The 27,646-nt window shown below is 42.4% G+C and overlaps 2 protein-coding genes across 5 annotated transcripts; one reads left to right on the top strand and one right to left on the bottom strand.

Annotated features, from left to right (window-relative positions):
- Positions 1-1,594: 1,594 nt before the first annotated feature.
- On the top strand, positions 1,595-7,703 carry ybx1 (Y box binding protein 1). Of its 4 annotated transcripts, none has more exons than XM_037773249.1 (8): positions 1,595-1,853; positions 4,796-4,859; positions 5,140-5,173; positions 5,269-5,358; positions 5,490-5,774; positions 6,187-6,275; positions 6,640-6,926; positions 7,359-7,703. In XM_037773249.1, exons 1-7 carry the CDS (start codon positions 1,748-1,750, stop codon positions 6,878-6,880), a joined length of 909 nt encoding a protein of 302 aa, XP_037629177.1. In that variant the 5' UTR covers positions 1,595-1,747; the 3' UTR covers positions 6,881-6,926; positions 7,359-7,703. The 4 variants fall into 4 exon arrangements, with proteins under 4 accessions (XP_037629177.1, XP_037629176.1, XP_037629175.1 ...); XM_037773248.1 differs by having other exon boundaries at positions 6,187-6,287; XM_037773247.1 differs by having other exon boundaries at positions 5,490-5,837.
- On the bottom strand, positions 7,506-25,719 carry arhgef16 (Rho guanine nucleotide exchange factor (GEF) 16). Its single transcript, XM_037773209.1, has 15 exons — positions 25,538-25,719; positions 22,755-23,398; positions 22,205-22,256; positions 21,130-21,293; positions 20,668-20,724; positions 17,994-18,154; positions 15,143-15,295; positions 14,920-15,049; positions 13,546-13,620; positions 13,358-13,450; positions 13,017-13,168; positions 11,274-11,459; positions 10,186-10,241; positions 8,919-9,020; positions 7,506-8,835 (listed from the first exon to the last, which is right to left on the bottom strand). The coding sequence occupies exons 2-15, from the start codon at positions 23,328-23,330 to the stop codon at positions 8,696-8,698; spliced, it is 2,097 nt and encodes a 698-aa protein (XP_037629137.1). The 5' UTR covers positions 23,331-23,398; positions 25,538-25,719; the 3' UTR covers positions 7,506-8,695.
- Positions 25,720-27,646: the final 1,927 nt, after the last annotated feature.

The raw sequence follows: 27,646 nt of genomic DNA, 5'->3' as shown, positions 1-27,646 counted from the left end.
GACACTGACGGGCTGTGTGTGTGTGTGTGTGTGTGTGTGTGTGTGTGTGTGTGTGTAGCCTGGTGAGAACTTTGTGTCCTTACAGCACACCACCAAAAGGAGCTCTCTTCCTAAATCTTCCAAAGTATCATGTTTGCTTGAGAGGCAATACCACAGCAGGTCTGACAATGCAGTAAAAAAAAAAAGATAAATATATAACATTTACATCATGCTCCGTAAATAAAATATTGAGGCATTTTTAATCCTTCCCTTTAATTAGGTCAGTGATCCCTCAATACATTTCCACAGTGCTGCAGCACTCACAGACAGTGTGCAATGTCTATTATTAATGTCTATAGGCATTTCATATTTTGTCGGTAGTGATGGCAGCCATAAGATTTTCCTCAGGCAAACACCCAGTTTACAAAATGACAATTATATATTCCAAAGCTTGAGAGACTGAACTGAAGACCTGCTTTGACCTGAGATTACAAATGTGAAATGAAGATAATCACGTGCTTTGTCTTTTGATACTATTTAATGACGACATTTAATGCAAATATGGCATATCAATATCAATAATTCTAGTCATCATTGCAGTATTTGTATTTTTTGTTAGAATCCGTTAAAAGACACAGAGCGGAGCAGACACTAGGTCAGTGATCCCTCAATACATTTCCACGGTACTGCAGCAATCACAGACAGTGTACAATGTCTATTATTAATGTCTATAGGCATTTCATATTTTTTGTCAGTGATGGCAGCAATACAAGCAACCTTTACCTCAGGCAAACACCCGTTTACAAAATGACAATTATATTTGAGAGACTGAACTGAAGACCTGCTTTGACCTGAGATTACAAATATGAAATGAAGATGATCACAAAGTCGTGCTTTGTCTTTTAATACTATTTAATGACGACATTTTTTGCAAGTATGGCATATTAATAATTGTAGTCTTCATTGCAATATTTGTATTTTTTAGTTAAAATCCGTTAGACACAGAACCGAGCAGACACTGTGTTCCTAAAGTGTCAGTGTGTTATCTGTCTGACATGTCTGTATTATTAATGTCTATAGGCATTTTATATTTTGTCAGTAGTGATGGCAACAATACAAGCAACCTTTACCTCAGGCAAACACCCAGTTTACAAAATGACAATGCTATATCCCAAAGCTTGAGACCGAGCTGAAGACCTGCTTTCACCTGAGATTACAAATATGAAATGAAGATAATCACGTGCTTTGTCTTTTGATACTATTTAATGACATTTTATGCAAGTATGGCATATTAATAATTATAGTCATCATTGCAGTATTTGCAATATATTCTAGTATAATTATAATATTGCAGACACTGTGTTCCTAAAGTGTCAGTGTGTTATCTGTCTGACATGTCTGGATTTGACATCACTAAGGGGGCGGTAACAATAGACAGGTACATTCTCCTTCAGCCAATCACTTTCAGCAAACTCTGCTCTCAACCGTCACTGACAGCCGTCTCAGCCAATAGGAGCGCGTTGTGTGTCTCGGTGCAGATTCCAGCCAATGGGAGGGCTCGCTGGGCGGCCGCCCGACGGGACCAGTCTCCGGCTCTCTGTCTCACTCTGCCCAGTTCGATCGGCACCGGGAGCGGAGAGAGAAGCAGCAGAGAGCCGCAGGCAGCAGCCCCCACCACCAGCCGGCCCAGGTTACCATCTAGCACCGGGAAAACACAGCAGAGAGCCGCCGCCGGCAGCACCAGACACCAGACCAACCAGGAGGAACCATGAGCAGCGAGGCCGAGACGCAACCACCGCCCGACGTCGCTGCCGACGCGGAGAGCCCATCCAGCCCGGCAGCCGAAGCTACCGCGGGGGACAAGAAGGTCATCGGTAAGAACAGATACTACCGGCTACTGAAGACCGGCTACCGGCTTCGGCTACCGGCTACGGCTACCGGCTACCGGAGAGTTAGCTCAGTGTTAGCTCCGTTCAGCTAGCTCAGTTAGCTCAGTTAGCAGAGCTAGCTGAGCTAACTCAGTTAGCTCAGTTAGCTCAGTTAGCTCCTAGCGTGGTTCAGGACACCGTGTAAGAGGCGATGCGCAGAAAGCGGCGGTTGGAACTAACCGACCACCGGCTCAGCTAACCGCCGTTTAACCGTTTAGACATAAAGCCGTTAACTCTCATAGAGACTAACGTTAGAGGACATTAACAGATGATTAAATACATTTATCTAATAAATCCTGTTATATGTATCATCTGTGGGATGTCTGTTACTAAAGTGTTTAATTTAAATTAGGTATTAAAGATGATAAATGTTATTTAAAGGCGATGAAACATAAATCTGCTGACAAGAAGCGAAGCGACGGTCCTAACGGCTACTAACGGTTAGTAGCCGTTAGTAGCTGTTAGTAGCCGTTAGTAGCCGTTAGTAGCTGTTAGTAGCCGTTAGTAGCTGTTAGCTGCACATATTTTACAATGTCAGTTGTAATATCAGTAATCATTTCTAGCTTTACATATTCACTGCTTGATAAATTGTGAATCATTTCTCCAAGTGACATTAATTATTAAATCAGAATAAATGTATAAAGGTAGTTCTTTTACATTTTAACCGGTTAATCTGTCCCCGTTCACCGTTTACCGTTTACCGTTCACCGGCCTTCTAACGGCTAACCGCCAGCAGAATGTCACACCTCGAACCGGCCGGTTACAGGCTGGTTAACGGCCGTGTGGTTGTTTCTACGTTAACGTCACTCAGTACACGTTATAACCCATCAGGTGACAGTCAGTTAGGCGTTAACGGTAGCGTTATATTTACCCGTTAATCACACATCATCACGGCGGAACCGGGATTTCATTCTGCTCATCTAGCCGTCGAGCAGCGGAGCTAACTGTTAGCTACCGAGGAGAAAATGAGTAAAAAGAACCAACAATAATAGATTATAACAGGTCAAAGATAACCTCAGGTCAGAGAGTGTGTGCAGGTATCTCGAGCCTGTAGTGGGTATCATTCCTGCCTTCAGTGAGACATGTTGTGAATGAGGAAATAGATTTAATGTGTCATTCGGGTTAGCTGCCGGTAGCTAACAGTTAGCTTCACTGCTCGTCCCTTTGTTCACAGGGAACCGGCTGGTTCCGTCTTACAACCAGGGTTCTCCTACAGAACAGTCCAAACACGTCAACAAACGCGTGTCCAACATATATGTCGACGCTATAAATACATATGAATATATAAAAATCAGAACCAGCTGTTAGAGGCTGTTAGAGGCGGTTAGAGGCTGTAAGGTTGTGCTCAGATGTCCGGGCCTAGCGGGGCTAGCTCCTCGGCTAACGATGCTAGGTTAGCTCTTAACACGGCTGAAGGAACCCAAAATGTCCGCCAGTCTGATTCCACGGGTTCCTTTTTCTGCCTTTTAGTTTGATTTGATAGATGAAACCTGTTAATACACGGACATGTTTATATGTGTGTTCTGACATGAGGGGGTTTGGTGTGAATAGATGCGATCTGAGGTGCTGCGGTAGTTTCCGCCTGCTGGCTCTAATCCAACCACATGGTTGAGACCTCGTTAGCTACCATGCTAACAAGCCAGCTGGTCTGCTGAGGGATCCGGGCGCGACTCCACCACGTGTGAGCGCTCCGGTGCTCAGCACTGCGGCGCAAAATGGGGCAGTAGGTCTGCAGTAGATCTGTATTTAGTAGGTCTTCTGCAGTAGGTCTGTATTTAGTAGGTCTTCTGCAGTAGGTCTTCTGCAGTAGGTCTGTATTTAGTAGGTCTTCTGCAGTAGGTCTTCTGCAGTAGGTCTGTATTTAGTAGGTCTTCTGCAGTAGGTCTGTAGTAAGTCTACTGTAGTAGGTCTTCTGCAGTAGGTTTACTGCAGTAGGTCTACTGTAGTAGGTTTACTGTAGTAGGTCTTCTGCAGTAGGTTTACTGCAGTAGGTTTACTGTAGTAGGTCTTCTGCAGTAGGTTTACTGCAGTAGGTCTACTGTAGTAGGTTTACTGTAGTAGGTCTTCTGCAGTAGGTTTACTGCAGTAGGTTTACTGTAGTAGGTCTACAGTATGTCTTTTTTATTTGACCTTTATTTAACCAGGTAAAATCATTTGAGAAATTCTCATTTACAATGATGACATGGCCAAGAGTCCACCAGTCCACACAAGCGACACAAACAGCACAGATACAATACAGTATGACAAACATACAGTATGCCATCACATGGCATGAGAAAATGGCTAAAAACAGCATAGGTAAATAAATAGGTCAGAAATGAATAAACATTATGTACTAAAAAAGGTGGATTACTGGATGTTCTTTTCAAAATTGTAATGGAAGAGAGAGAGAGAGAGAGAGAGAGAAGTGAGGGCTGGTCAGCAAGTACAGCAGTCAACTATGACTTGTTGCAGCTTTTGTTTGAACCTGTTGAGAGTCTACTGTAGTAGGTCTGCAGTAGGTGGACTTTGAAACGCCAGTGAGCACTCTAGTATCTTATCGCAATATGCCGCATCACAGGAGCCCTATAACACAGAGGCCCTGATAACGTGGAGGAGAACAGCTTTAAGTTCCGCATGAGAAATGGCGCAGTCATTACTGGGTCATAATGCTGTTCTTGGTTCATATCTCACACCCAAAGTGCAGCTGGCACCCCTAAGCACCAGGATCTATAAAAGGGTGACAGTTGGGAGTTAAATATAACTTCCACATTATCTGGCCTTCGTTATTTGATTCCCTTACTGTTCTCCAGGTCTTGATGGTCAAGCTGGTTAGAAGCTTCTCATTGATTGAAAAGGAAATGACTGAAGCTTAGTTAACGATTCTGTTTTATCTTGTCTCATTGCAGCAACAAAAGTCTTGGGTACAGTCAAATGGTTCAACGTCAGGAATGGATATGGTTTCATCAATAGGTAAGTGGACCCCACCCCCATCCCTGCTTCCTAAAGACCCTGATATCATCTCTCTGTGAGTGAAGGAACATTCCCAATCCTATTATGGCTTTGATTGCTTACAAAGCTGACCAGACGATTTGTCTGCTGGTCTCCATGCTGTTGTTACGCAGAGTACTTATCCGCACACTCTCTGGTTGAGTCGCAATCTGTCTGCAGAGACGTCGTTATATTCTGTAGCTCAACAAGATACTGATAACTAGAACTAACCGAGTGGTTTTCTTCTCCCCTTTTTTTTTAGGAATGATACAAAAGAGGATGTTTTTGTACACCAGGTAAGTTGTAGGTAGTGTTCTTTTCTTATTCATTTTTTTTTTTTTAAATGATCATGAATATTAAAATCTCCCATCTGAACTATTCCTGCTTTTAGACAGCCATCAAAAAGAACAACCCGAGGAAATACCTTCGCAGTGTTGGAGACGGAGAAACTGTGGAGTTTGACGTAGTTGAGGGAGAAAAGGTAAGCTGTGCTTTGGTTGGTGATTTTTTGTGACTAGGTCCAAAGTTAATTCAAAAATTCATCCTTTTAATTGTTGTTTCCTAGATAATTAATTTTGGTAATTACATTTCTTCTAAAAAAAAAAAAAAAAGGGAGCAGAGGCGGCAAATGTCACCGGCCCAGGAGGCATTGCAGTCCAGGGAAGTAAGTACGCTGCTGACAGGAACCGCTACAGGCGCTATCCACGGAGAAGGGGTCCTCCCCGCGCTGGAGAATATCCAGATAACTACCAGAGTGATGGAGAGGGCGACGCGCCCAGCAGCGGAGGTCGTGACAAAGGCAGCCGAGATGGGGGAGAGAGCGCCCCTGAAGGAGACACGCAGCCACAGCAGCGCAGGCCCGCTTACCCTGGCAGACGGCGCTACCCGCCATACTTTGTACGTAGACGTTACGGCCGCCGGCCCCCGTACACCAACGCACCACGTGGGGAGATGACTGAGGTACGCCGGCCCAGGGCTTCTATCCTGAAGCAGGCACCCAGCAGTCCCAGTCGGGACACGTTGATATGTTGATGTCATACACAACGCCCTCTCCTTCAACACTCACGTGGTTGTGCAAAAAAAAAGAATCTTGGTGTGTCGGGGGTCTGGCCAATCTTTTGCAAATTGACTTAAAAAGGCCCCTAAACTCAGCTTTGTGTGAGCTACTTGATGTTGCACTTCTATCAGCCTAAGCATTAAGTTAATTACAAGGGCTGAACGTTTCATTATGAATGTTCTAAAGTCTGTTTGCCCACATGTTGGCTTTGGGAAAAGCTGCGTGTCAGTTGTTTGATCTATTTGCTTTCAGGGCGGCGAGGGTGACGAGGGCGGTCAGGGAGGTCCCGACCAGGGCAACAAACCAGCGAGGCAGAGCTACTACAGAGGCTTCCGACCAAGGTTCATTCCAAGGTTTACATGTTGGCTTCATTGACACAGGGCTGCAACAATGGGAGAGTAAAGGACCGGGCTGTCTGAACACTAGAGCCCCGAGTCTACCAACTTAAATTTGCCTCTTAAAACGAACCTGAATGAATAAATTGGCACCTCTTTCGGTCAGAGAAGCTCTCCTGTTGTTGAAGCCTAACCTCAAATTGCAGCTGTGCATTCAAATTTTGCTTCTGTACATTTTTAGTAGCAATTGTCTTAATAACTGCATCTTGTCTCAGTGAAGGATGTATTGCATGTATGTATTTGCATGATATCAGTCACTTTATAATCCATGGTTGCTTACAGCTGCTTGCTTTCTGCTTGTTCCCTCTAGGGGTCCACCCCGTCCCAGACCGGTGCGGGACGGTGAGGAGGACAAGGAGAATCAGGGCGGCGAAGATGGTCAGAACCAACAGCCCCGCCAGCGGCGCTATCGTCGCAACTTCAACTACCGCCGCAGACGCCCACAGACTGGTGGCAAACCCGGCCAGGAGACCAAGGAGGCCAAGACAGGAGGCGAACCATCTGCAGAGAAAACGTCCGCTCCCGAGGCCCAGCAGGGTGGGGCTGAGTAGGAAACAACCTGCCCACCGGCACCTACCATCTTTTACCATCGTCCGGGTGAGTCTGCAGCCTCAGGATTGCTGATCCCAGTCTGTCCTGATCATTTCCATTAACTCAAGCTTCACAAATATCTGGATTCAGACAGAGCTGACAGTAAATACTAGGAAACTTAAAACATTAAAATGTGAATAGCTAAGCTAGCTAATTAAGTTTGGCTAGCTTGTCATTTGCACTTTTTAGACTCTGTAGTGGATGATCCAAACATGAGGTAATGCAGTGGATTTGATAAAGCAAACTGTCTGGCTCTACAGAGCCTCACTATTGTCTCTTCTCCATTAAAAGCAGCAGCTTAAGCTTCAGATTCTTGTTCTGCTATCTGGTGATGATGCACCAGGGAGAACTGATGATGCACCAGTTACAAGACTAAACTCACATGATTGAAAATCCAGATGAACATTTGACTAATTTGCTCCTTTTTTCTTCTTACAGTTTTTTGTCAACAACAAGATGAAACATCAAACAAGATCTGAGCAATAAAGATTTGACTTGACGATCGTCACAAGCTTGCACCATGCATTTGACCAGATTACCACCGATTGCCTGCAGAATCTATGCAGACTTGTTTTTTTTCCATTATTTTTATGTGACAGCTACAAAAACGTTTTGGGGAAACAGCAATGTTTTTCTAATCTGTCCTAAGTTTTTACACCAAATGGTTTTTAAAGAAAAAATGGAAATTTGATATCTGGTCAGTTTGACATTTTTAAATAACTTTTTATGTATTCAAACATTTTAACAAAATGCAAGCTCAAATAAAAGTCCAGAAACCAGGAACATTGTCTCGAGTGTTGACTTTATTTTCATATTTCAAGTATATGGGCTTAAACAATGACACAAATTAAATTTTTCTTTTAGTTACATATTATACAGTAAGTTGGAGTGTTTTTTAAATTTCAAATATGGATATATTAGACAAATATAACCTTGTATAACGCAGTAAGTCTTATAATCAACCAAAATCAGCTTGTAAACTGCTTTTATAATATGGTAAATGTTTTGCCAAAACTTTGATAATTCTGTGGTGACATTTCCTTTTCCAGGATAACAGAGAAACCCTCCACAGCATCTTGAAATGACACTAACACAATGTGATACAACAAGAAAATGCAACCAATATTTAGCACAATATCAAGTTCCTCCTCTTCAGGTCAGGTGTCTCATGAAAATAAAGTGTAGGTAATAACACTTCAATGTTTTTTTGCATGCAACTTCTCAAACTAAAGAGTATCTAGACAATAAAACTGAACTTTATAGCTCCTAGATTACATATTAAAACCAAGGCTGCACCTGAGGCTCATTGTTTACTGCAGCAAGTAGGTTAAAGTTTAACATTCAATAAGGAAATAACATGTACAGTAAGAAGGCAGCGCTGTACAAGTAAAGACTGTTGGCCTGTAAGTCCTGCTATCGGCTGCACATATAGATGGTGGACATAAACACCTTGATATGTACAATAGCTCTGCAAACAAATATGATATTTAACTGTTAATTCCACCTGATGGTCATGCTTTAAAGTAATTGTTTTGGACAGTCTGACGTTGGAGAGTATCATGAAACCTGGATACTGGCTGGATTCAGCCCAGGAACCTCATGGTCACGTTGTAATTCATCTTAGTGAAACCACGACAGCATAAATGGCCATTTTTGAGGCTTTTCATATCCTGGTCTTTCCTCTTCTGGACCACTGTGTTCAGTACATTATGAGAAATCTACTGGAAGGTGTTCCTGTTATTTCGTCCACCCCACCCGTACATCCCGAGAGTCACTCAAACGTTGGTTTCTTTGCGCAGGCGCTTCATGCGCTGCATGTTGTTCTCGATGGCCGTGGGGTCGGTGATCTCTGTGGCACAGGTAGCAGGAAACCAGCCTCTCTCTCCGTCTCGCATCCTCTCACCATAACACCAGGCTGGGAGGAGCACACAGTTAGCTTTTATATGAAGGTCTGATGTTGTATTACGGGTAGAGGTGAAGCTAAACGCACACTCTCACCTTCCTCTGTCTGCAGCACGATGATGAACTCGGCCTGCTGCAGCCCCAACTCGTCTGGCTCCTTCGGCATGTAGGCTTTGGAGGCCTCGTACTGTGGCAAACCTGAAACACATTCCCATAATGCAATGTGATCCATCAAACCAAAGCTTTTTATGTACAGGTACAGTATATTTTCTTATATTTGAAGAGTAATGAACTCTGTGCTATAAAACCCCATCCTGCTGAGTATCTACAGCTCATCACATTACTTCCTGGAAAGGCACACCCTGTGATAACGGCCTCTGTGAGTGCTGCCTGTGGGATAGTTTAGTTGTAAATATGCCACTAACATGGACATCATAAGGGCGTGTATTTGTATAAACAACATCATGGCTTTAATTTAAATAACATTACTTTAATATCCAAAATACTGTATATGTTATTTGGCCTGTAGACCTCCAGTATATGACTACAGATGAATCTGAATGATCGCTCCACGTCCGTCTGGCTTTGAAAATTGTTCTGTGCATGTCCAACGCACATTCAGCACCAGATTAAACAGGTGTTTTTAAGGCATTTGATTAAATTTTACAGCATTATTTTGAGCTTTTTCCACTTGTACTAGTTAATTGGTAAACACGTTTACACATACACTATAAATGAGCTTTGTGAAAACACTGAGTTTATTCCTTAATCATTATTTTATTACGAAAACTGTTGTTTTGTGTAATGCACTTATTGTGTACCAGAATGTGGACTCACATCAGAAGTACAAATCATGTTCTTTATATGTAGTCATTGTGAAACATTGTAAACCCAAAGTCAGGATTCACATACTGTAGATCAGTGTCGGGGAACTTATATATTTTGATTTAACCTTTAGTCCCGTTGAGATCTCTGAGTCCAAAACCTTTAAAAGTCTGGAAAAGAATGGAGAACCTATGCAGCTCTGAGACGTGTCTATAACACATATCATGTATATATATATATATATACATATATAGATATAAAGATATATAGATATATAGATGTATAGATGTATGTATACAACTGCATTTGAAATAGTTGCAGACTCATTTGAAGTGGAAAGTGAATGCGAACCATCTGTTTTCCGTGCAGCTCCGCTGCCTCCTAAAGACTAATAAATCATTCACACATGAAAGGTAAGAGAACGTTTGTCATTAATTACCACTTTGAAAGATTAAATGTGCACACTGAATGCTGGTCAAGCTCAGAGTGAACTCTTCCAAAGAAGGCCTCCCTTAGTAAATAAAGCCGGCTGACGTACCATCTTTACTTTGCTTGTTTTCTGTGAGAGCGACTATCCAACGGGCCCGGTCCACCCTGAGAGACAGAGACACAAAGAACACGGTTAAATATGACTATTGTGTATGTGATAACACAAAAAGTCTGTTTCTAATGAGTGGACTAAAAGCACAGGAGGAGTTTAGGGTGCCATTAAAACTTGTGTCAGTAGAGGGAGCCAGACACAAAACATCAGATGTGGTTGACAGGAGCCGTGATGGCATGAGGATCCACCATCCATGGGTTCCCCTATAGCCTCACAAACACCATCCATGGGTTCCCCTATAGCCTCACACACACCATCCATGGGTTCCCCTATATCCTCACAAAACTATCAATGGTTCCCCTATAGCCTCACACACACCATCCATGGGTTCCCCTAAAGCCTCAAACACACCCATCCGTGGGTTCCCCTATAGCCTCACACACCACCTTCCATGGGTTCCCCTATAGCCTCACAAACACCATCCATGGGTTCCCCTATAGCCTCACACACACCTTCCATGGGTTCCCCTATAGCCTCACAAACACCATCCATGGGTTCCCCTATAGCCTCACACACACCATCCATGGGTTCCCCTATAGCCTCACACACACCATCCATGGGTTCCCCTATAGCCTCACACACACCTTCCATGGGTTTTATCATGTTTTCTCTACCATAGGGTCATCCTAGAGGGCACTTTATCATGTTTTCTCTACTGGAAAGGCATCCCAGAGGGCACTTCATCGTGTTTTCTCAACTAGAAGGGCATCCTAGAGAGCACTTTATCATGTTTTCTCAACTAGAAGGGAATCTTAGAGAGCACCTTATCATGTTTTCTCTACCATAGGGGCATCCAAGAGGACACTTCTGCTGCTGTTTGTTGGAACGTGATTCCTCCGGTGTATGTATGAACCAGTATGTGCCCGGAAGATGTCAGATGCTCAGCAAAATAATCCAAGGTTCCCTCCCTCCAGATGAAATTGTTATAATAATTAATACCTATATATATATTTTCCCTCTTGAGGGATAACTACTGTGTTTATTATGTGAAGTTCAGGGCTGACGGGAGCTGAAGGAGGTCATACCTGGACTCGGCCACCAGGGAGATCTGCTCCGCTCTCCCCTCGCTGTTCCTGCTCATCAGCAGCTTGAAGGACAGATAGTAGCTGTTGTTCTTGGCAGGCGAAGTCGCCCGTCCTTCTGCATCCTCCCCGAGTTCCACCTCCACGTTCTCCAGAGTGGCGTAGTCCATCACCACGAAGCTCTCCTCACTGGGTAAACAAAAAACTGGCTTTTATTCACATTCACACATTGTGCCGGAACAATCTCAGAAACACTGTGATTTTAAATTAACATTTTCGCACATTATAATGAAACCCAGCTTCTATTTTACTGTGTATGTGTGTACTATTAACACATCCAAACCACATTCCTTGACTGTCTGCTAATAGCATTTCCTAGATGTTATCTCCTGAAGACTGGGTCACAGTGTCGACCTAACAACCCTAGAATGACTGCAGTGTTGTGGGCAGCTCCTTCCTCTGTGCTGACATCGTTTGGTTTCTCCTCTAACTCAAAACAGAGAGCCGTAGTCTGTCGAGCTGACACGCTGAATGCAAGATTGAAGAATCTCAAGTATGCACGCACAACTTCTCTGTCCCCTCGCTCTCCTCGTTTCACTCCCTGCCCGTCAGCAGCTGGACCTACTTAGCGTCCATCGGAGTCACCAGGGAAGCTCTTGAAATGCTTCAAAATCTTGTCCTGGTTCTAACGTCTGTCTTCTCCAGCATCCCCCCATTTTACCAGATGCAAATCTGAGTTCTTTTTATTATCCAAAGTGAGAGCGATTTGGTCTGTGAAAGAAGAATTTTAAAATTCGCAGTGCAAACATTAGCTTCCTGCTCTGGTGACTTTGTTTCTGCTGCCAGACTCCTCTTCAACAGGATATTACAGGATGCTGAATGTGATCCTCTCAGATTTAACCTGAACTGACATACTGGAGAATATCTGCAGATGTTTGTGTGAATTAATATGAAAATCTGTCAGTTACATCTGTCCGTCAGTTTAAGTTTTGTTAATCAACTGAAAATAAGAAAATGGGTGGATGTAAAGAATCGCTGTGTTTTCGTTACCTAAGAATGAGCCGTTTCTATCTACATAGGGAGCGGGTCCTCTCTTTACAGTAGCCAAGAACACCGGCTCTACAGAGGGCTGTTCGCATTTTCATGTCAGCCACCGTAGTTCTCCAACACACTTGGCACACGGGAGAAGTTTCAGTTGGTTGCAATCTGCAACCTCACCACTAGATGCCGCCAAATCCTGCACACTGCAGCTTTAAAGGTGCTAAATACGGGATTGGGAGAATTTTTGTTGCCTCTCGACGGCTCTCAACATGGCAAAGACGGGGCGTGGGTGGCTTGGTGCTAACAGTGCTAACAGTGCAAACCACGGCGAAAGTGCTGACAGCGATAACAGTGTTTACCCGAGGGGGGAACAGGAGGGCGGCTGCTACGCTTCCACAACGACGCCATCGGTCGAGACGGCGGGTCGTTATCAGCTGTAACCGCCATATTAGTGCGGCGCGGAGCAGCGGCGGCGAGCGAGCCAGTGGGGCACGTTCACATGCACAAACATGCATGAATATGAAGCACGCACGGCCGGCACAGTAATGTCAAAGCAGCGTGGAGGAGGGAGAGCGACTTCATTCTCTGCTCAGGTAGACATTACTCCTCTATATCTTTACATAGACAATAGTATATATTAACACTCTGGATATTTATCACCTTTAAGTGATAGTTTAAACTCTTGTGTATTTCAGTGCCACTGACCTCTTCTTCTTGGTGACGATCAGCACGTCGTTGAAGAGGAACAGGTAGTAGCTGCGGTGGCTGAACGCCCTCCAGATGCTGAGCTCTTCAGTGCTGAAAGCCAGCTCGCCACGCTTCTTCAGCCACCGCGATGACGACACCAGAGGGAACGGCTGCGGGGACACGAGAGACATCAGTCCAGGTTAGTAAACTGAGTCTTCATCGTTACCACATGACGGGGAGTCGGTCCAAAGATTTATCCATTATGTTCCTTTCTTTTGATATTCACATCCATCATTTGACCTACAAACCCTGAGAACTCTATATTCACTTTCCCTGAAGGTGTTTGTGCAGAAACTCACCTTGATTTTACCAAAGTCCATCTGTTTCTGGATGGTGTACATCTGCTCCGTCCTCTCCATCCGCTGAGCACCGTCGTTGCAGCTGCTGACCAACTGTTGAAATAACAATCACAATAACGACATCGTGATAATCACATCGACTTCACGGTCCACTCTCAAACGGGAGACATGCTTCTCAACATCTCTACCTTGCTGATGGCGTGCAGCGACCAAACAGCAGCGAAGTACTCCGCTGTCTTGTCTGGAGTTTTCTGGCAGATCGTCTGTGAAGAGACAACAAAGGTGTGAAACTTTCAACCTTCTGCGCACCTGTACAGGCCGTGAAGCTGAATATGGAGTTCCTAAATCATTAAAAACATATTATTAACTCAAGTGTACATGCACGTATTTGCAAAGTTATATACTGTATTCTATTTAGCTTCTATCCTAGCTTTTATTTTAGCTAGATTTGTAATGTTTTAATGTTTTTATGTTTTTATAACTGTTTTAATTATGTCTTAATGTTCTTTTGCACTTTGTCGCAATATTCTTGAATGTTTATGTAAAGCACTTTGAATTGCCCTGTTGTTGAAATGTGCTATACAAATAAAGCTGCCTTGCCTTGCCTTACTGTATATATATAGAGAGATAGAGATTTTTAATGAATAGTTTACATGCAAAGATTAACTCAGTCAAGACTTTATTTCATTTGCAAAGATATGCATCCTCTCAGTGTGCGTTCCCGACTCAAAGTAGTGCTATGACGTTGGATGTTACAGGGACTAAGATTAATGCAAATGCAGATCTCACTGTTCTGATTGCATAAAAAAAGTACACCTTTTTGCTCCGATTTTTGGCATATGGTGGCGTGATCTTTACGCTTTTAAAATTGTCCTAAAATTAAATTAAAAAAGTTATAGCAATATATCGCAATATATTGAATCATAACCCCTGTATCATGATATGTATCCTATTTCCAGATTCATGCCACTATCCAGCCCTAATATATATATGGTTTATGTTCATTTGTTTACTTTTATCACCCCAAAAATGTGTCTCTATGAAACATAAATAAGTGTTGATGCCTTTAGATTTTGACGGGTGCAAAGCTCGTCACAAGCTTTTATAAATAAGAAAAAAATAAAATAAGTTTTATAAAGACATGCTGATAATGTGGTGATCAGGTGACAATACACACTTAATAATAATAGATAAAGTGTCTCTCAGGCTCCTATTTTCAGCTGCTGTGTGTTTTCCAATTAGGAATTCATTGTCAATTAATCTGTCGATTATTTCCTCCATTAGTTGATTAGTTGTTTGGTTTATAAAATGGTGAAAAATCATCGATCAGTGTTTCCTCAAGGCCCAAGATGATGTCCTCAAATGTCCCGTTTTGTCCACAACTCAAAGACATTCAGTTTACTGTCACAGAGTAGTAAAGAAACTAAAACATATTCACATTTAAGGAGCTGGAAACAGAAAATTTGGACTTTTCTTTCTTAATAAATTACTCAAAATAGTTGGGGATTCATTTAAAAGTTTGCATTAAGCGATAGATACAGTAAAGTAAAGATCAAACTGACGTCCAGCAGCAGTGGCAGTCTGGTGACTCGCTGCATGGGCAGGATGAGGAAGGAGATCATGGGCAGGCCTCCGCAATCACTGCTCCCTTCAATCTGCTTCAGAGTGTCTTTGAACGCAATGTTGCTGGTCCTGATAGATAGATAGAGAGAGAGATAGAGAGAGAGTTCAGCTCATCCTGCTGTGTTACTGCAGAAAACCCTCAGCCTGCTCTGTTCTACTCACAGCAGCCTCTGCAGCGTCCTCTGCTGGAAGGTCTCGTTGGAGCAGTAGACGATGTAGGGCTCAAAGTGGTGGGCGGAGTGGTTCTGAACAATATCGCTGATGTCCCGGATCACCGGGTTGTCATAGTGACGCCGTTCAAGGTCCTCAAAAAAACTGAAAATGGAGAGAGAGAGCGAGAGAGAGTGGTAGGGGGAGGTTAGTGTAGAAGTGAAAGGATTGTGTTTTTTCCCTCCCACGGACTGATTACCTAGCGGGAACACACACAGCTGTGTGAGGGCTGAACTGAATACTTCTAGGTTTTAAATTACAGGTTATTAGATAAGAGATAATGCACAGCGAGCGGGTCATTGTTTGCGTAATAAACCCCACAGGGTGATGGGGGGGGTCTGCATCGCCCTGAAGAGGTTTATTTCATAACAATGACCCGCTAGCTGTACGTTATCCCGCTTATTACACGGCTCCCGCTTAAAAACGGTCCTCCAGAGACTGAGGTTAGAACTGCATCTATAGCAACGGTCTGTTTTACATAGCAACGGTCTGCTATAAAGAAATAACAGACCGTAGAATGCTGTGACTGACCAAGCAGAACCGAGTATTCAACAAAGCCGTGTAATAACATGTGATAACGACACTTGCCTCATCACGTACAGATGAATGTATCAGCGTTTCCTTCTGAGACAAGTATGACAAAACTAATCTGAGGCTAGAAACTTTATGTTACAACCTAGAGCTGTCAGAGCGATAACACGTTAACGCAAATTCGTTTTAACGCCACTAATTTCTTTATCGCATTAACGCATTTACGATTTTTGGTTTGTAGCGGCTCAGTTTTAAAGCTAGAGTGAAGAACCATGTCAGACTAGCTTGTCATGAAGGAGGTTTAAATAACGCTCTAAACTTACGCTAAATGTTGGCAAGGAAAACTGTCCATGTCCATTTTCAAAAGGGGTCCCTTGACCTCTGACCTCCAGATCAGTGAATGTAATGGGTTCTATGGGTACCCACGAGTCTCCCCTTTACAGACATGCCCACTTTATGATAATCACATGCAGTTTGGGGCAAGTCATAGTCAAGTCAGCACACTGACAACACTGACAGCTGGTGTTGCCTGTTGGGCTGCAGTTTGCCATGTTATGATTGGAGCATATTGTTTTATGCTAAATGCAGTACCTGTGAGGGTTTTCTGGACAATATCTGTCATTGTTTTGTGTTGTTAATTGATTTCTAATAATAAATATATACACACATTTGCATAAGCAAGAATATTTGTCCACTCCCATGTTAAGAGGATTAAATACTTGAACAATCACCTTTAAGGTACATTTTGCACAGATAAATTTTTTTACATTAAATCATGATTAACTATGGACAATCATGTGATTAATCAGGATTAACTATTTGAATCGATTGACAGCCCTAGCTACAACCAAGTTGGTCAAGTATACTGTGTATATGACATTAGAGCCTGGTGTCCCTGTAATGTTAAGTTTAATGTTGTACACTGTCGTGGTCATTGGAAGAAGTTATTTGAGCTGTAATATGAAAAACAAAAAGGCTTCTTTCTTCGTTTACTCAGTGGATTCTGAACAATGTGCCCTTCAGAACATCCTGAAAAGAGCACAGACTGCAAGGTACACTAAAATACTACGTGTTCTACTATAAGATCCAGGTGAACCCTTCTGCCGCAGCGTTTGTAAAGGCTTTACATTATCATTATTATTATTATATAACAGGTATAAATGAGTTTCAGCCCTCCCCTTGCTAAGTGCCTTTTAACAAAAAAGGAGTAAATGACACCTGGAAAGCCGCCCAACCCAGGAAGCAGCTCCAGGATTCACACACAGATACTGACAGTCAGCTGAACACACCTTCTAGTTTCACTCATCCTGTTTTACTTGGAACAAAAGAAGAGGATCAAAGATAGAAGAGAAAGACACTTCTTCTGTTGCTGCTGCCTAAAACTGGATCTATTTCCATTCACAGTATTCTAACGTACCGAGCCACACAGGCAGCTCTCTCAGGCACATTATCATGTTAAAGCCCGGGAATAGCAGCAAAGGCAGCAGAACCAATTTGTCTGGGCGTGTTTTAACATGTTGATGGAGCCTACAGGATACTGAAGACATGCTAAGGGCAAATACTCCGCCTGACTCTTTACATCCACCCATTTTCTGCTTGAAACCGACGTTTCGGTGGGAATACGACGTTAACTAACACCTCAATGTGCAGCTCCATTTGTAGACACAATCAGTCTATTACGCTGCTTCACACACTGATAACATCATCAGATCCTCCCCTAGCACACACACACACTTCTGCACTTTAATAGACAGAGCTACTCTGCACCTTTATAGACTGGTTTTACTGTATTCTACAAACAATGTACAGCTTTATTCTGCACTTTAATCTATTTAAAAAAAACAAAACTCTCTACCTTAGTTCTCATCCTGCATCTCCTATATTTTATTATCCAGCACTACATCACTTTTTGCACTATATTCACATTTTTAATAGTCCCGTATCTCAGTTGTCACTTACTTATGTCTTTTTACTAACATGTGTACTACTTACTTGTGCCTTTTTGCTAATATGTTTTGCAATATGGAACTGTGATGCTGGAAACTTGAATTTCCCTCTGGATCAATAAAGTTACTATCTATCTATCTATCTATCTATCTATCTGTCTATCTATCTATCTGTCTGTCTATCTATCTATCTATCTGTCTATCTATCTATCTGTCTATCTATCTATCTATCTATCTATCTATCTATCTATCTATCTATCTATCTATCTATCTATCTATCTGTCTATCTATCTATCATATAAACACACAGACTGTGTTGCGCCCACCGTTTGCTGACTTGTTGGATGACGGAGATGTTGGAGAAGAGGTGATGGTACTCCGTGGCCGTCATCGTCTTCTTCAGCGCTTCGCTGTTCTTGAAGTGACGCACCAGGATGCCCAGGCTGTGCAGGTACGAATGCTCCGACGTGATGATCTCAAAAATGGCCTGGTCAAATGATCACACAAAACCCAAAATGAATGTGCATGTGAAGGAGCAACATGCACTTTCTTTTCAGCTTTAATTCTTTAAATAGGAAAACCCCCACCATGTGATGCTCTTACTGTTAGATCTTTAGGTTTTTTAATTCACTAGCCTGCTTTTTCCTCCTCTGGGTAATTTCCTACATTTCCCAGAATTCCTTTTTTAACAATATCCAGAGAAATGGCCTCTACTTTCTGCATTTAAATGTTTGTTTAACACATAAATAAACAGAGCAAAGCAGTGAAGAAGTTCTTCACAATCAAGAAAGTACAACAGACAAAACAAACATATGTGGCTGCAATGCATTCTGGTCTATTGAGGCTGCTGTTGGTGAGTTGTGTCTAAAGGTAGACAGACAAGTTGCAAAACTTTTGCAAGATGGTTAAGGTTAGGCATTGACCTTGAATGGTTAAGGTCATCAGGGAGTCTCGCAAGACTTTTTGCAGGTTTTTGCAATTTGTGGGTTACCTTCTAGACACGACCTTGTTGGTGGAGAATCAGAAGCGTACTCCAGCAGACAACAGATCAGATCAGCAATCTGTAGCGGTGGTCAAAGTAGTTTCTACTGTACGACAGTAATGGAGGGTTTAGTTGACCTCTGCTGTTAGTGGTCAGGATCTGAGGTGAGCCATCAGGTGGTGATGACGCATCTACACACCCCGTCACTGCCAGGGTTGCCAGGTCTGATTATTAGCAGCGACTTTGGGCTTGTTTTCCTGAAAAGTCGCTTAAAAAATATTGGTAGTTGCGAAATGCAAAAATTAAATTAAATGTTCAAATTCTTTAAGTTTAGTTAACAAAAAAAATGTAAAGTTATAAGCTAAAAATGGATGCAAAAAAGAACTGAAATGCATGTAATCCAAAATGAATTCATACATATATATGAAGTGATCAAGTGACCGCCTCTCTCTCCCTCTCGCTCTCTCTCTCTCTCTCTCTTATTGCGGTCGGTAGGTAAGGTCGCTTCTTTTGGGCTTGTTTCTATAAACCTGGTTACTTATTTCTCTCGCGAGATCTGGCAACACCGTTCACTTCCTGTAAAGGTGAAGTGGCCTCAGACGGGACCAAAGGTCATCAGCGGAGCTAAATTAAGAAAACTACTTGCTGATAATCTCGCGGCAACATCGATGTTTCAGACTAAAAGCTCAAAACGTCACTAAAGAGTAGTACATGATAGTCTGCCTGGTGGAGCTGGTAAAGCTCTGCTCGGTCAGAGCTCAGGTAAGGAGACGGTTTTCATCTCAGTTAAAGCAAAATGCTTTTGTCCCTAAAAAGCTCTAAAGTTGTTATGGATGGCTGCAGATATAAAGCTAAAGCCTCGAGGGGACTTGAGGCACAAAAGAGCGAGAGGAGCAGACGGACTGAGTGAGATCTCTCAGGCAGGGTGTGGCTTTATTCAGGGACTACAGAGCACACAGGGTGGACCTTGGTATTGACACAACATGTGTTGTTTGACTGCTGCTGAAGACACATTACAGAAGGGGAACTCCAGCTTCAGATACTGTTAGTGCAGATACTATAAAGACGGTATCGGTCCGTGATGTTCGATTGCTTTTTAGGAGATATCTTGTAATGAAATGTAACGTGACTTTATTGTTAAACCCAAACGACCTCAATCTGTTTTATCTGCTTCTGCTCAGCGAGTTTCCCAGAAAGCGTTTTGACACAGAATCGGAGTTTGAACCAGATAATGTCAGCAGGTGTGGGATGAAAATCAATGTGACTTGGAAGTATGTTAAACAGAAAGCCAGGAAGTGTGTGGGGTTTGAAAGAAGTGGGCGTTAAGGAGGCGGGAGAGGTCTGGTGAAAGATGCTTTTGAGTTGCATTGTGGGAAATGTAGGATCCTGTGTGTTTTTGGCGCCTGACCCAAAGCAGCAGGGACTACAAGTCAGGATATTTTGGCCTCTGCTGTATCTTTCCTCTTTTTCTTTCTTCTTTCTTTTTGTAGTGTGCATCTTTCATAAATACTTTTAATGATTACTGCTAGCAGGTTTTATTATTCCAGTAACCGTCTTTATGGTAACCACATGCTATACGGCTGTTTCTCCCTCCGACTCCAAGTGGCAGAAACACAGAAACTAAACAGCGCTGCTGAACCTTTGTGGAGAAGCTCGGGCTTACTTAAACTGTACGTTTGTTGCTGAAATGTCATGATGTTGAACTCGCATCACATTCAAATGTTTCTTGTCTACGGTCTCTGGAGCAGTTGGTGTCTTTGCCTCTTATATTCTAGGTTTTTCTCCCTGTGACTGTTGGATGCTGATGCAACATGCTGAGTGTACAAAGACGATTGTGTTTTTATTGAGATGTTTCTGTTCTGCCATTGAGCTCCATCAGAGCTGTCCTTCTTCCTGCAGCACATTAAATCCTTTCTAGGACATTTCTGCATACTTGGCATGCATACCTGCACACATACACAAACACACACACACACACACACACACACTCACATGCACCAGCAAACACACACACTTACCTCTTGTCTCTTTCTCTCCTGAGGTGAGATCAGTGTCAGGATACCTGTGTCCCTCACCTTTGTACGAGATAAAAAAAGAAGCACGAGCGTTAAGTTAAGCTCCACATGCTGCTGTATGTTTGAGACAGAACTTGTTTTGAAAATAGTAAAAATGAAATGTCAACGACGACGCCGGCCTGTCGGACGAGCTCGCTGGATACTCTGACACACGGGATCATGGAGTGTGGGAGTTTATGCAGCAGCCAAAAACATGTAAGAAGCTTTTATATTAAACAAAATTCAGCTGAAGTTACAGAGCAAGAAGGAGATTTTATCAGAAGACAGACATATCGGCTGTCAGTGTTTTCTGTGGAAGGAAGTGATGACTCAAATATGTATTAGTACACTAACTCGATTATCAATTCAAACGCATTTGCAGAAGTCTTGTTAGTTTCCCTCAGTGCTTCCTTTTGAGGTTTTTACCTGTGGCAGCTGGCTCCACGTGAGCTGTATCGGCCGGTAGCTCTTCACCACGATGCCCTGGTCCTCCACGGGAGGCTCCACCACCACGAAGTCGTCAAGCAGCTCGTCCTGGTTGGTGGAGTTCAGCCCTCGCTCACGGATCTCCTGGTAGAGGCGCGGCGTAGCTGAGGATCGCATCAACAAACATACATACTTCAGTTTCAATTCAGAGTCTCTCAATGTGCAATGACTTTTTAATGTCACACAGAATATTTTGAATGAAAAACATATCGCAAATTCCTAAAAAGCAGTTTAAAGGGTCTCTGAACTGAACAACGGGCTTACGCATGAAGGATTCTGATGTTATTCACCCATAAATCTATTGAATGTATTGAAAGAAGTTAATTGTAGGTGTTTTGTGTAGAAAATGAAAGGCTAGAGCTGGGGTCAGGGTTCAGCAACCTCAACCCCCAAAAATCTGTCTGGAGCTGCAAAACATGTGATCATTGTGACGAAGGTAACACAGTTTATAGTCTAAGTATATAGTATATAAGTCTAATGCAGTGAGGGCCAAAGAGACAATGTACTACGGAGTATTAGGGCCACATTGAGGGAAAAAACATCTGAGATTTACACAATAAAGTCAGAATATTACGAGAATAAAGTCATAACTTATTATGACTTACTTATTCTCATAATATAACGACTTTTTTTCTGTGTTTTTCTAAGATGACAAAGAACTCTTCAATCAAGCGAGCACAAGCGAGAGCGACAGGACGCTGACTGTCGTTGACTCAACGGCCACAGGTGTCGCTGTAAACTGAATGCCTTTGAGTTGTGGACAAAACAAGACATCTGAGGACGTCATCTTGGGCTTTGGAAACACTGATCAACATTTTTCACCATTTTATAAACCAAACAACTAATCAAGAAAATAATCGACAGATTAATTGACAATAAAAAATGATGGTTAGTTGCAGCACTAATTGCTTTGCAATCCAAAAGAATCCATCCTCCCCCGAATACCCCACCAAATGTCTTTGTTATTCCCCATCTATTTAGAGACGTGGACAGAGTGACACATCAGTGAACATACCATCTTTGAAGGAGCCACGTTGTTTCTGGTTCCTCTTTCTGCCCAGGGTTCTCTGGAGGGGAGACATCAGAGCAGAGTTTAACACTGTGCTTCAGTAATACTCATTAGATCTTATTAGAACTTATTAAATCTCATTCAACATCTGTTTGTTTCTTCAGCGCTGCCTCTTTCTGTCAATCCTTAAATGTGGCGTTTTTTAAGTATAATCTGGTAAAAACAACCCTATGGGGGACTTCCTCCACACCGGTCGGTGCCGGTCTGGACGATAGGAACCAGTTGTGGAAACACGGCATCATCACTGTGACTAAAGGAGACTTTGACAGAGGTCACTGCCAATGCTACTGGCTACGCTGGCTGTGACCTGTGAGGCCATTAGAGGAACAAAACTGTATCAGCTGAGCTCTGTCTGCATCTGAAGAACATATCTAGTTAGCTTTTAATTACAAAACACTCATAATATCCAACAGACTACAAATTCCATTTAACTATGAGCTTATGATAAATGGACAATTCCTGCCCTTTGACCCCAAACCCCCCGGCTGCTGTGTACCTTGCGTCCAGGGCTGCGAGCTGGACCGGGACTGGTCGCTCTGTCCTCTCTGACAGGTTTCAGTGTGGCTCCAGTATCTCGTCCCGCCGCCATAGCTTCAATGTCCAGGCTGGTCACGGCCGCTCTATACGACTTGTTCCTGCGGTTCCTCCTCAAAGCGAACCCGTCTCCGTCGCTGTCATAATCCTCCCAGGACAAATCTGGGCCCTGGGTCGAGTGACGGCTTCGACTCCCGCCGCTGATGTTCTCCAGTCCCACCGGGAACGTCACCACGGTGGTGTGGTGGCGGTTTTTAGGCCGGCTGGCTAAATTCTTGGGAATGAGCTGGTGGGTGCCGAGCTTCAACGCTGCAGGACTCTGGGTGCTCAAAACCCGCACCCGAGGAGGCAACGTCTTCCTGTCTACTTCATCCTCCTGGGGCAGCGGGGCTGTTTCAGATGGGACTGTTGGGGGGGTGCTTGGTGGCTGGCAGCACTCGTCGCCGGGCTCAGATATGTGGAGTTCTGTGGAGAAGTGGTTCTCCAGAAATAGAGGGGCCTGGTCGCCCATGCAGCTGTCTGACTCGCTGTGGGACATGGCGAACCTCTCGCCGTCACCTCGGCCCGGTCTGCTGAGCTCCTCAGCACCTACAACATCGAAGGAGTCTGAAGAGGACGGAAACATTACAACCTGGAGAACACTTGTTCATGCATTTATACAGCTTTCTCCGGTTTACCTAAATCAACTATTAACAAACTACAACTTGTGCAAAATCCTGCTGCTACTGTGGGATATCTGGCTCCCTGTACATGCTAGACCAGACTTCAAGATCCTGCTTTTAACTTATAAAATATTATACCAAACCTTGCACCAACTTACTCATCACCCCTAGTAACTCACTCCTCATATACCTGCTAGGGTTTTACCATCACACAATGCTGCTCTCCAGGCTATTCCAAAAATAAACAAGACATCAGTAGGTGGTAGGGCCTTCTCTTACCAAGCCCGTCTTCCTACCTAAACTCGAGAGGCTTTCGTCAGTCGAATCATTTAAAAGTGAACTCAAAACACGTCCTTTCTAATCAGCCCTCAACCTCACTTAGTCTGCCTAAAATACTAATTACACTTCTCTACTTAAAGCTCTGCTCATGTTGCTATTGTTATTATTGTATACTGTATATTGTGTGTCTAACTTGTCCATTTGTAATGCTTCGTTTGTAGTTTATATCACTTAACAACCAATCAGAGCTGAGCTGGAGCCTTGCCGCCTCTGAGAAGCTGTCAATCACTCCGATCGAACGGTCAAACTAGGCAGCGCTGATCAAATATGAATCAATATTCTGTTACTGTAATGTCTATTTCTCTCCTCAGATGTTATCAGAATCATCTTGTAGTGTACTGTTTAGCTGTAAAAAACTGAACGTTCGTGACCCGGCTGGTGGGAGGTGTTTTGTATTTCCTCAACTGATCTCGGCCGGGTCTCAAACTTTCTAATTTTACAGCTAAACAGAACACTACAAGATGTTTCTGAAAACAGTTTCCGAAAACAGTTTGTGAGTGATTGACAGCTGCTCAGAGACGGCAGCTGGACGGAAGACTATAGTTTGGCTCTGACTGCTTGTTTTCCTCCGGTCTGCGAAATCTTGCAGATGCCATTAGGAGCACCGGAGGACACCGGAGGAACATGATTTGCCAAGTCCACTTATGAGCAGCAACTTTGGGCTTGTTTTTCCTGAAAAGTCGCTAACAAATATTGGTAGTCGCGGGTTGTGTTTTTTTGGGCTTGTTTCTGTCTCTCTCCGACGATTTGAAGGCAAAACATTAAAAAAAACACACACAGCACCGGACTTTTTAATGACGCTTGCCGACATTGGATTCACGTTTTTTGCAAAAATGAAACGAAATGCAAAAATGCATTGTATGACTGCAAATTGTATGAAATTGTGTCTCAACGTTTACTTATTTTATTCTTCTATTGTTATTTTTAGGTTTGTTAATTTTGATACTTATTTATTGTATCCTTTTTAATGACGGGAGCTGGGAGAAACAATATTTAGTTTCCTTCTGTGTATGCAAATACTCAGTGAAATGACAATAAAGTGAATCTTGAATAGTAGTATAACTGTATAATATGATAATACAAGAAGATGTAAGGAATGATATAAGAAGATATAATAAGACATGGGGGTAAAACAAAGCAGAGGTGTCTCTTGTCTCTGGGTGACCCTGAACTACCTCCAGTGTTTCTCCCAGATCTCTTCCCATCACATTAGGGATCCTTTAATAATAAGGTTTGTTCCTCTCAGTTTGGTCAGAGCAGCCAGTGGTGTCCTCATATCCAGGGACTCAACCTGTGACTCACTGCTCACTCCTACTCTGCACACCTTCCCACACACACACAACCCACAGAGACCTGCTCCAGTAAATCTGTGCGCCACAGAAACTACAAGAAAACAAATTGTTCTCTGATAAATACACAGCCCTGTGCACACACACACACACACACACACACACACACACAAAGTGTTATTATACAGGCCTAACTCTGATAAACATGTCATTATAACGACACACATCACATGACAGTAATAAACCAGCTCTAACTGCAGTTTTACATTATAAACTCTTATTATAATAACACAGAGAAGTGTTTGTTCTGTTTAGTCTGATTCTACATTAAGTTGTGTGGCTGAGGAGGATTATAGGTTACAGGGTGCGAGCAAACATGTCCGCCTCACATTCCCATGGATCACAAGAGCAGCGAGCTGAAACTCAGTAAACACTCAGATCAACAGCTGTCTTACCTGCGACAGGTGAGCGTCCAACAGCAGCCTTCTTCTTCTTCTTCTGCTTGTGATTAGATGATCAGATGATGAGTCTCAGCGGTCAGAGCTGCTGGAGAGAAGTTCAGCAGCAGATTGTTGGATTGTTTAGTCCTCCTCCGCTCCACTCTGTCACATACTTCTCCTCACTCACTCACTTCCTCTCTCTCTCTCTCTCTCTCTCTCTCTCTCTCTCTCTCTCTCTGCGTGTGTGTGTGTGTGTGCAGGCGCCCATTAAGCGGAGCTGATGACGTCACCACAGGTGAGTTATCAATCAATCATCGATAACTGAAGAGAAGTGATCTAACAAACACATCAGTTCTGTTTTCTTTCACTTCTTCTACATGATTCTGGTCTTCCTTATTTAATGGTGATAAATAAATACTGGATCAATAACAAACTTCAGGAAGTGTCTTTCAAGATATTACATAGAATTTACCTGGTAAAACTTTTGTTGGAAGCTTGTAATTTGTATCATAGCTGGAGCAAGATGGTTGTGAATAGGGAGAGAGAATATTTTTATTGATTATAGATATATTCTGTATATATATATATACATATATTTCTCTTCTTCAAGTCCACAGAAATCACATTTATAACCAATATCCAGCTTATATATATACTGTAGTACAAATATACTGTAGATAACACATATATATATATATACTGTATATATATAACATAATAGATAACATAACATAACATATATATATATGTATATATATATTTATATACAGTATTATACAGTATACATATTACACATATTATATACAGTATATATATTATACAGTATTTATATACAGTATATATATATATATATACTGTATGCATATATGTATAAACTGTAGATAACTTTTTTGATCTTCCATTTCTTCTTTCTCTCTCTGATGTTTGTTGACGTCTCATCTACCTGGTTGGTGACAGTTAGCTCTTTTGCGCCCCCTGGTGTCCATCAGGAGGAACTACAGCATCGCCACTGAAGTCGACATACCAAACTGAAACATTTCAAAATCATCTCCACATATCAGAGATTTTTGGTTTGAGTTTTCATATTGATTCTTTGAAAGCAGTAACCAGTAACTAAATAAAAACACATGGAAACTGTACTCCCAAATGTAACATAAAGTCTGTAGCTTTTTTGTTGTTTCATTTATTTTCTCATTATTTTTTATTGCATATTACTATTAGTTTTTAATCGTTGTTATTATTATAATGATTTTGTCATTGGTGGTATATTGGTTGTATTAATATCGTATTAATGTAATTCCCTTACCTTTTGTTCAAGCAGTATGTTCCTCATATTGGAGGTAAAACTCTGTACGCCAGTTACAACTGGAGGCCTCCAAAATGACGCCAGGTGAAAAACTCTCAACAAAAACTGAACATCATGAGCTTCAGGTAGCATTTATTCGAGGGCCACTGGTTTACTGGATGTTATTGTACACGTGTTTCTGTTGGAGGCAACAACAAGCACACTCTGAATGGTGATTAAAGATTTATTGTCTTCATTTTAACAGTCTGAAAATATAATTATACATGAATTAGCCGACGAACTATTCAAGCAAGGCTGAGACATGTAAATATAATGCAATATGGGAACGACAAAAATCTGAGAGGGTCACTATGTACAGAGTTTAAATATATTTATATATATATATAGAAAATCAAATGGCAATGACGTTTACATCATTTTCAATTTCAACATCATATGGCATCCGATGAAAGTGAATTCCAATATTTCCAAGTGACTCCCCGACCAGGACCATGATGACATCATGTGTGCGCTCGACACCCTACATCCTTAAAAATGTACATCCAACATCAATGTAGTAAACATAGAGAATATTTTCCATCATGCATGCGGGAATACTTATGTGTCACGCTCAGCAAGAGACAGTTAAATGTTACAGTTTCATGCTCAGCTAACATTTCAAACGTGTCTCCTCAGTTCTGCCAAAAACATTCAACACAGCTTTCCCACATTTACATATTTCAGCCGATTAGACTGTTGTCAGGCTGTTAAATAGGCGTTACCGGTCACTTTAAGCCCCATAGATGTGGGTCAGTATGGGCCTACTACACCCACTAGTA

Source organism: Sebastes umbrosus, chromosome 6, assembly GCF_015220745.1.
Source record: "Sebastes umbrosus isolate fSebUmb1 chromosome 6, fSebUmb1.pri, whole genome shotgun sequence".
Taxonomy (NCBI): domain Eukaryota; kingdom Metazoa; phylum Chordata; class Actinopteri; order Perciformes; family Sebastidae; genus Sebastes; species Sebastes umbrosus.
This window is presented reverse-complemented; position numbering and strand designations above follow the sequence as displayed.

Excerpts from the sequence above, each read along its gene's own strand:
- ybx1 (XM_037773246.1), top strand. The coding sequence starts at position 1,748 with ATGAGCAGCGAGGCCGAGACGCAACCACCGCCCGACGTCGCTGCCGAC. Across the intron at positions 4,860-5,139 it reads GGATATGGTTTCATCAATAG|GAATGATACAAAAGAGGATG; the intron begins GTAAGTGGACCC and ends CTTTTTTTTTAG. Across the intron at positions 6,288-6,639 it reads CGACCAAGGTTCATTCCAAG|GGGTCCACCCCGTCCCAGAC; the intron begins GTTTACATGTTG and ends TGTTCCCTCTAG.
- arhgef16 (XM_037773209.1), bottom strand. The coding sequence starts at position 23,330 with ATGTCCCACAGCGAGTCAGACAGCTGCATGGGCGACCAGGCCCCTCTA. Across the intron at positions 20,725-21,129 it reads CGTGGAGCCAGCTGCCACAG|GTGAGGGACACAGGTATCCT; the intron begins GTAAAAACCTCA and ends TCTCGTACAAAG. Across the intron at positions 9,021-10,185 it reads AAACAAGCAAAGTAAAGATG|GTTTGCCACAGTACGAGGCC; the intron begins GTACGTCAGCCG and ends AATGTGTTTCAG.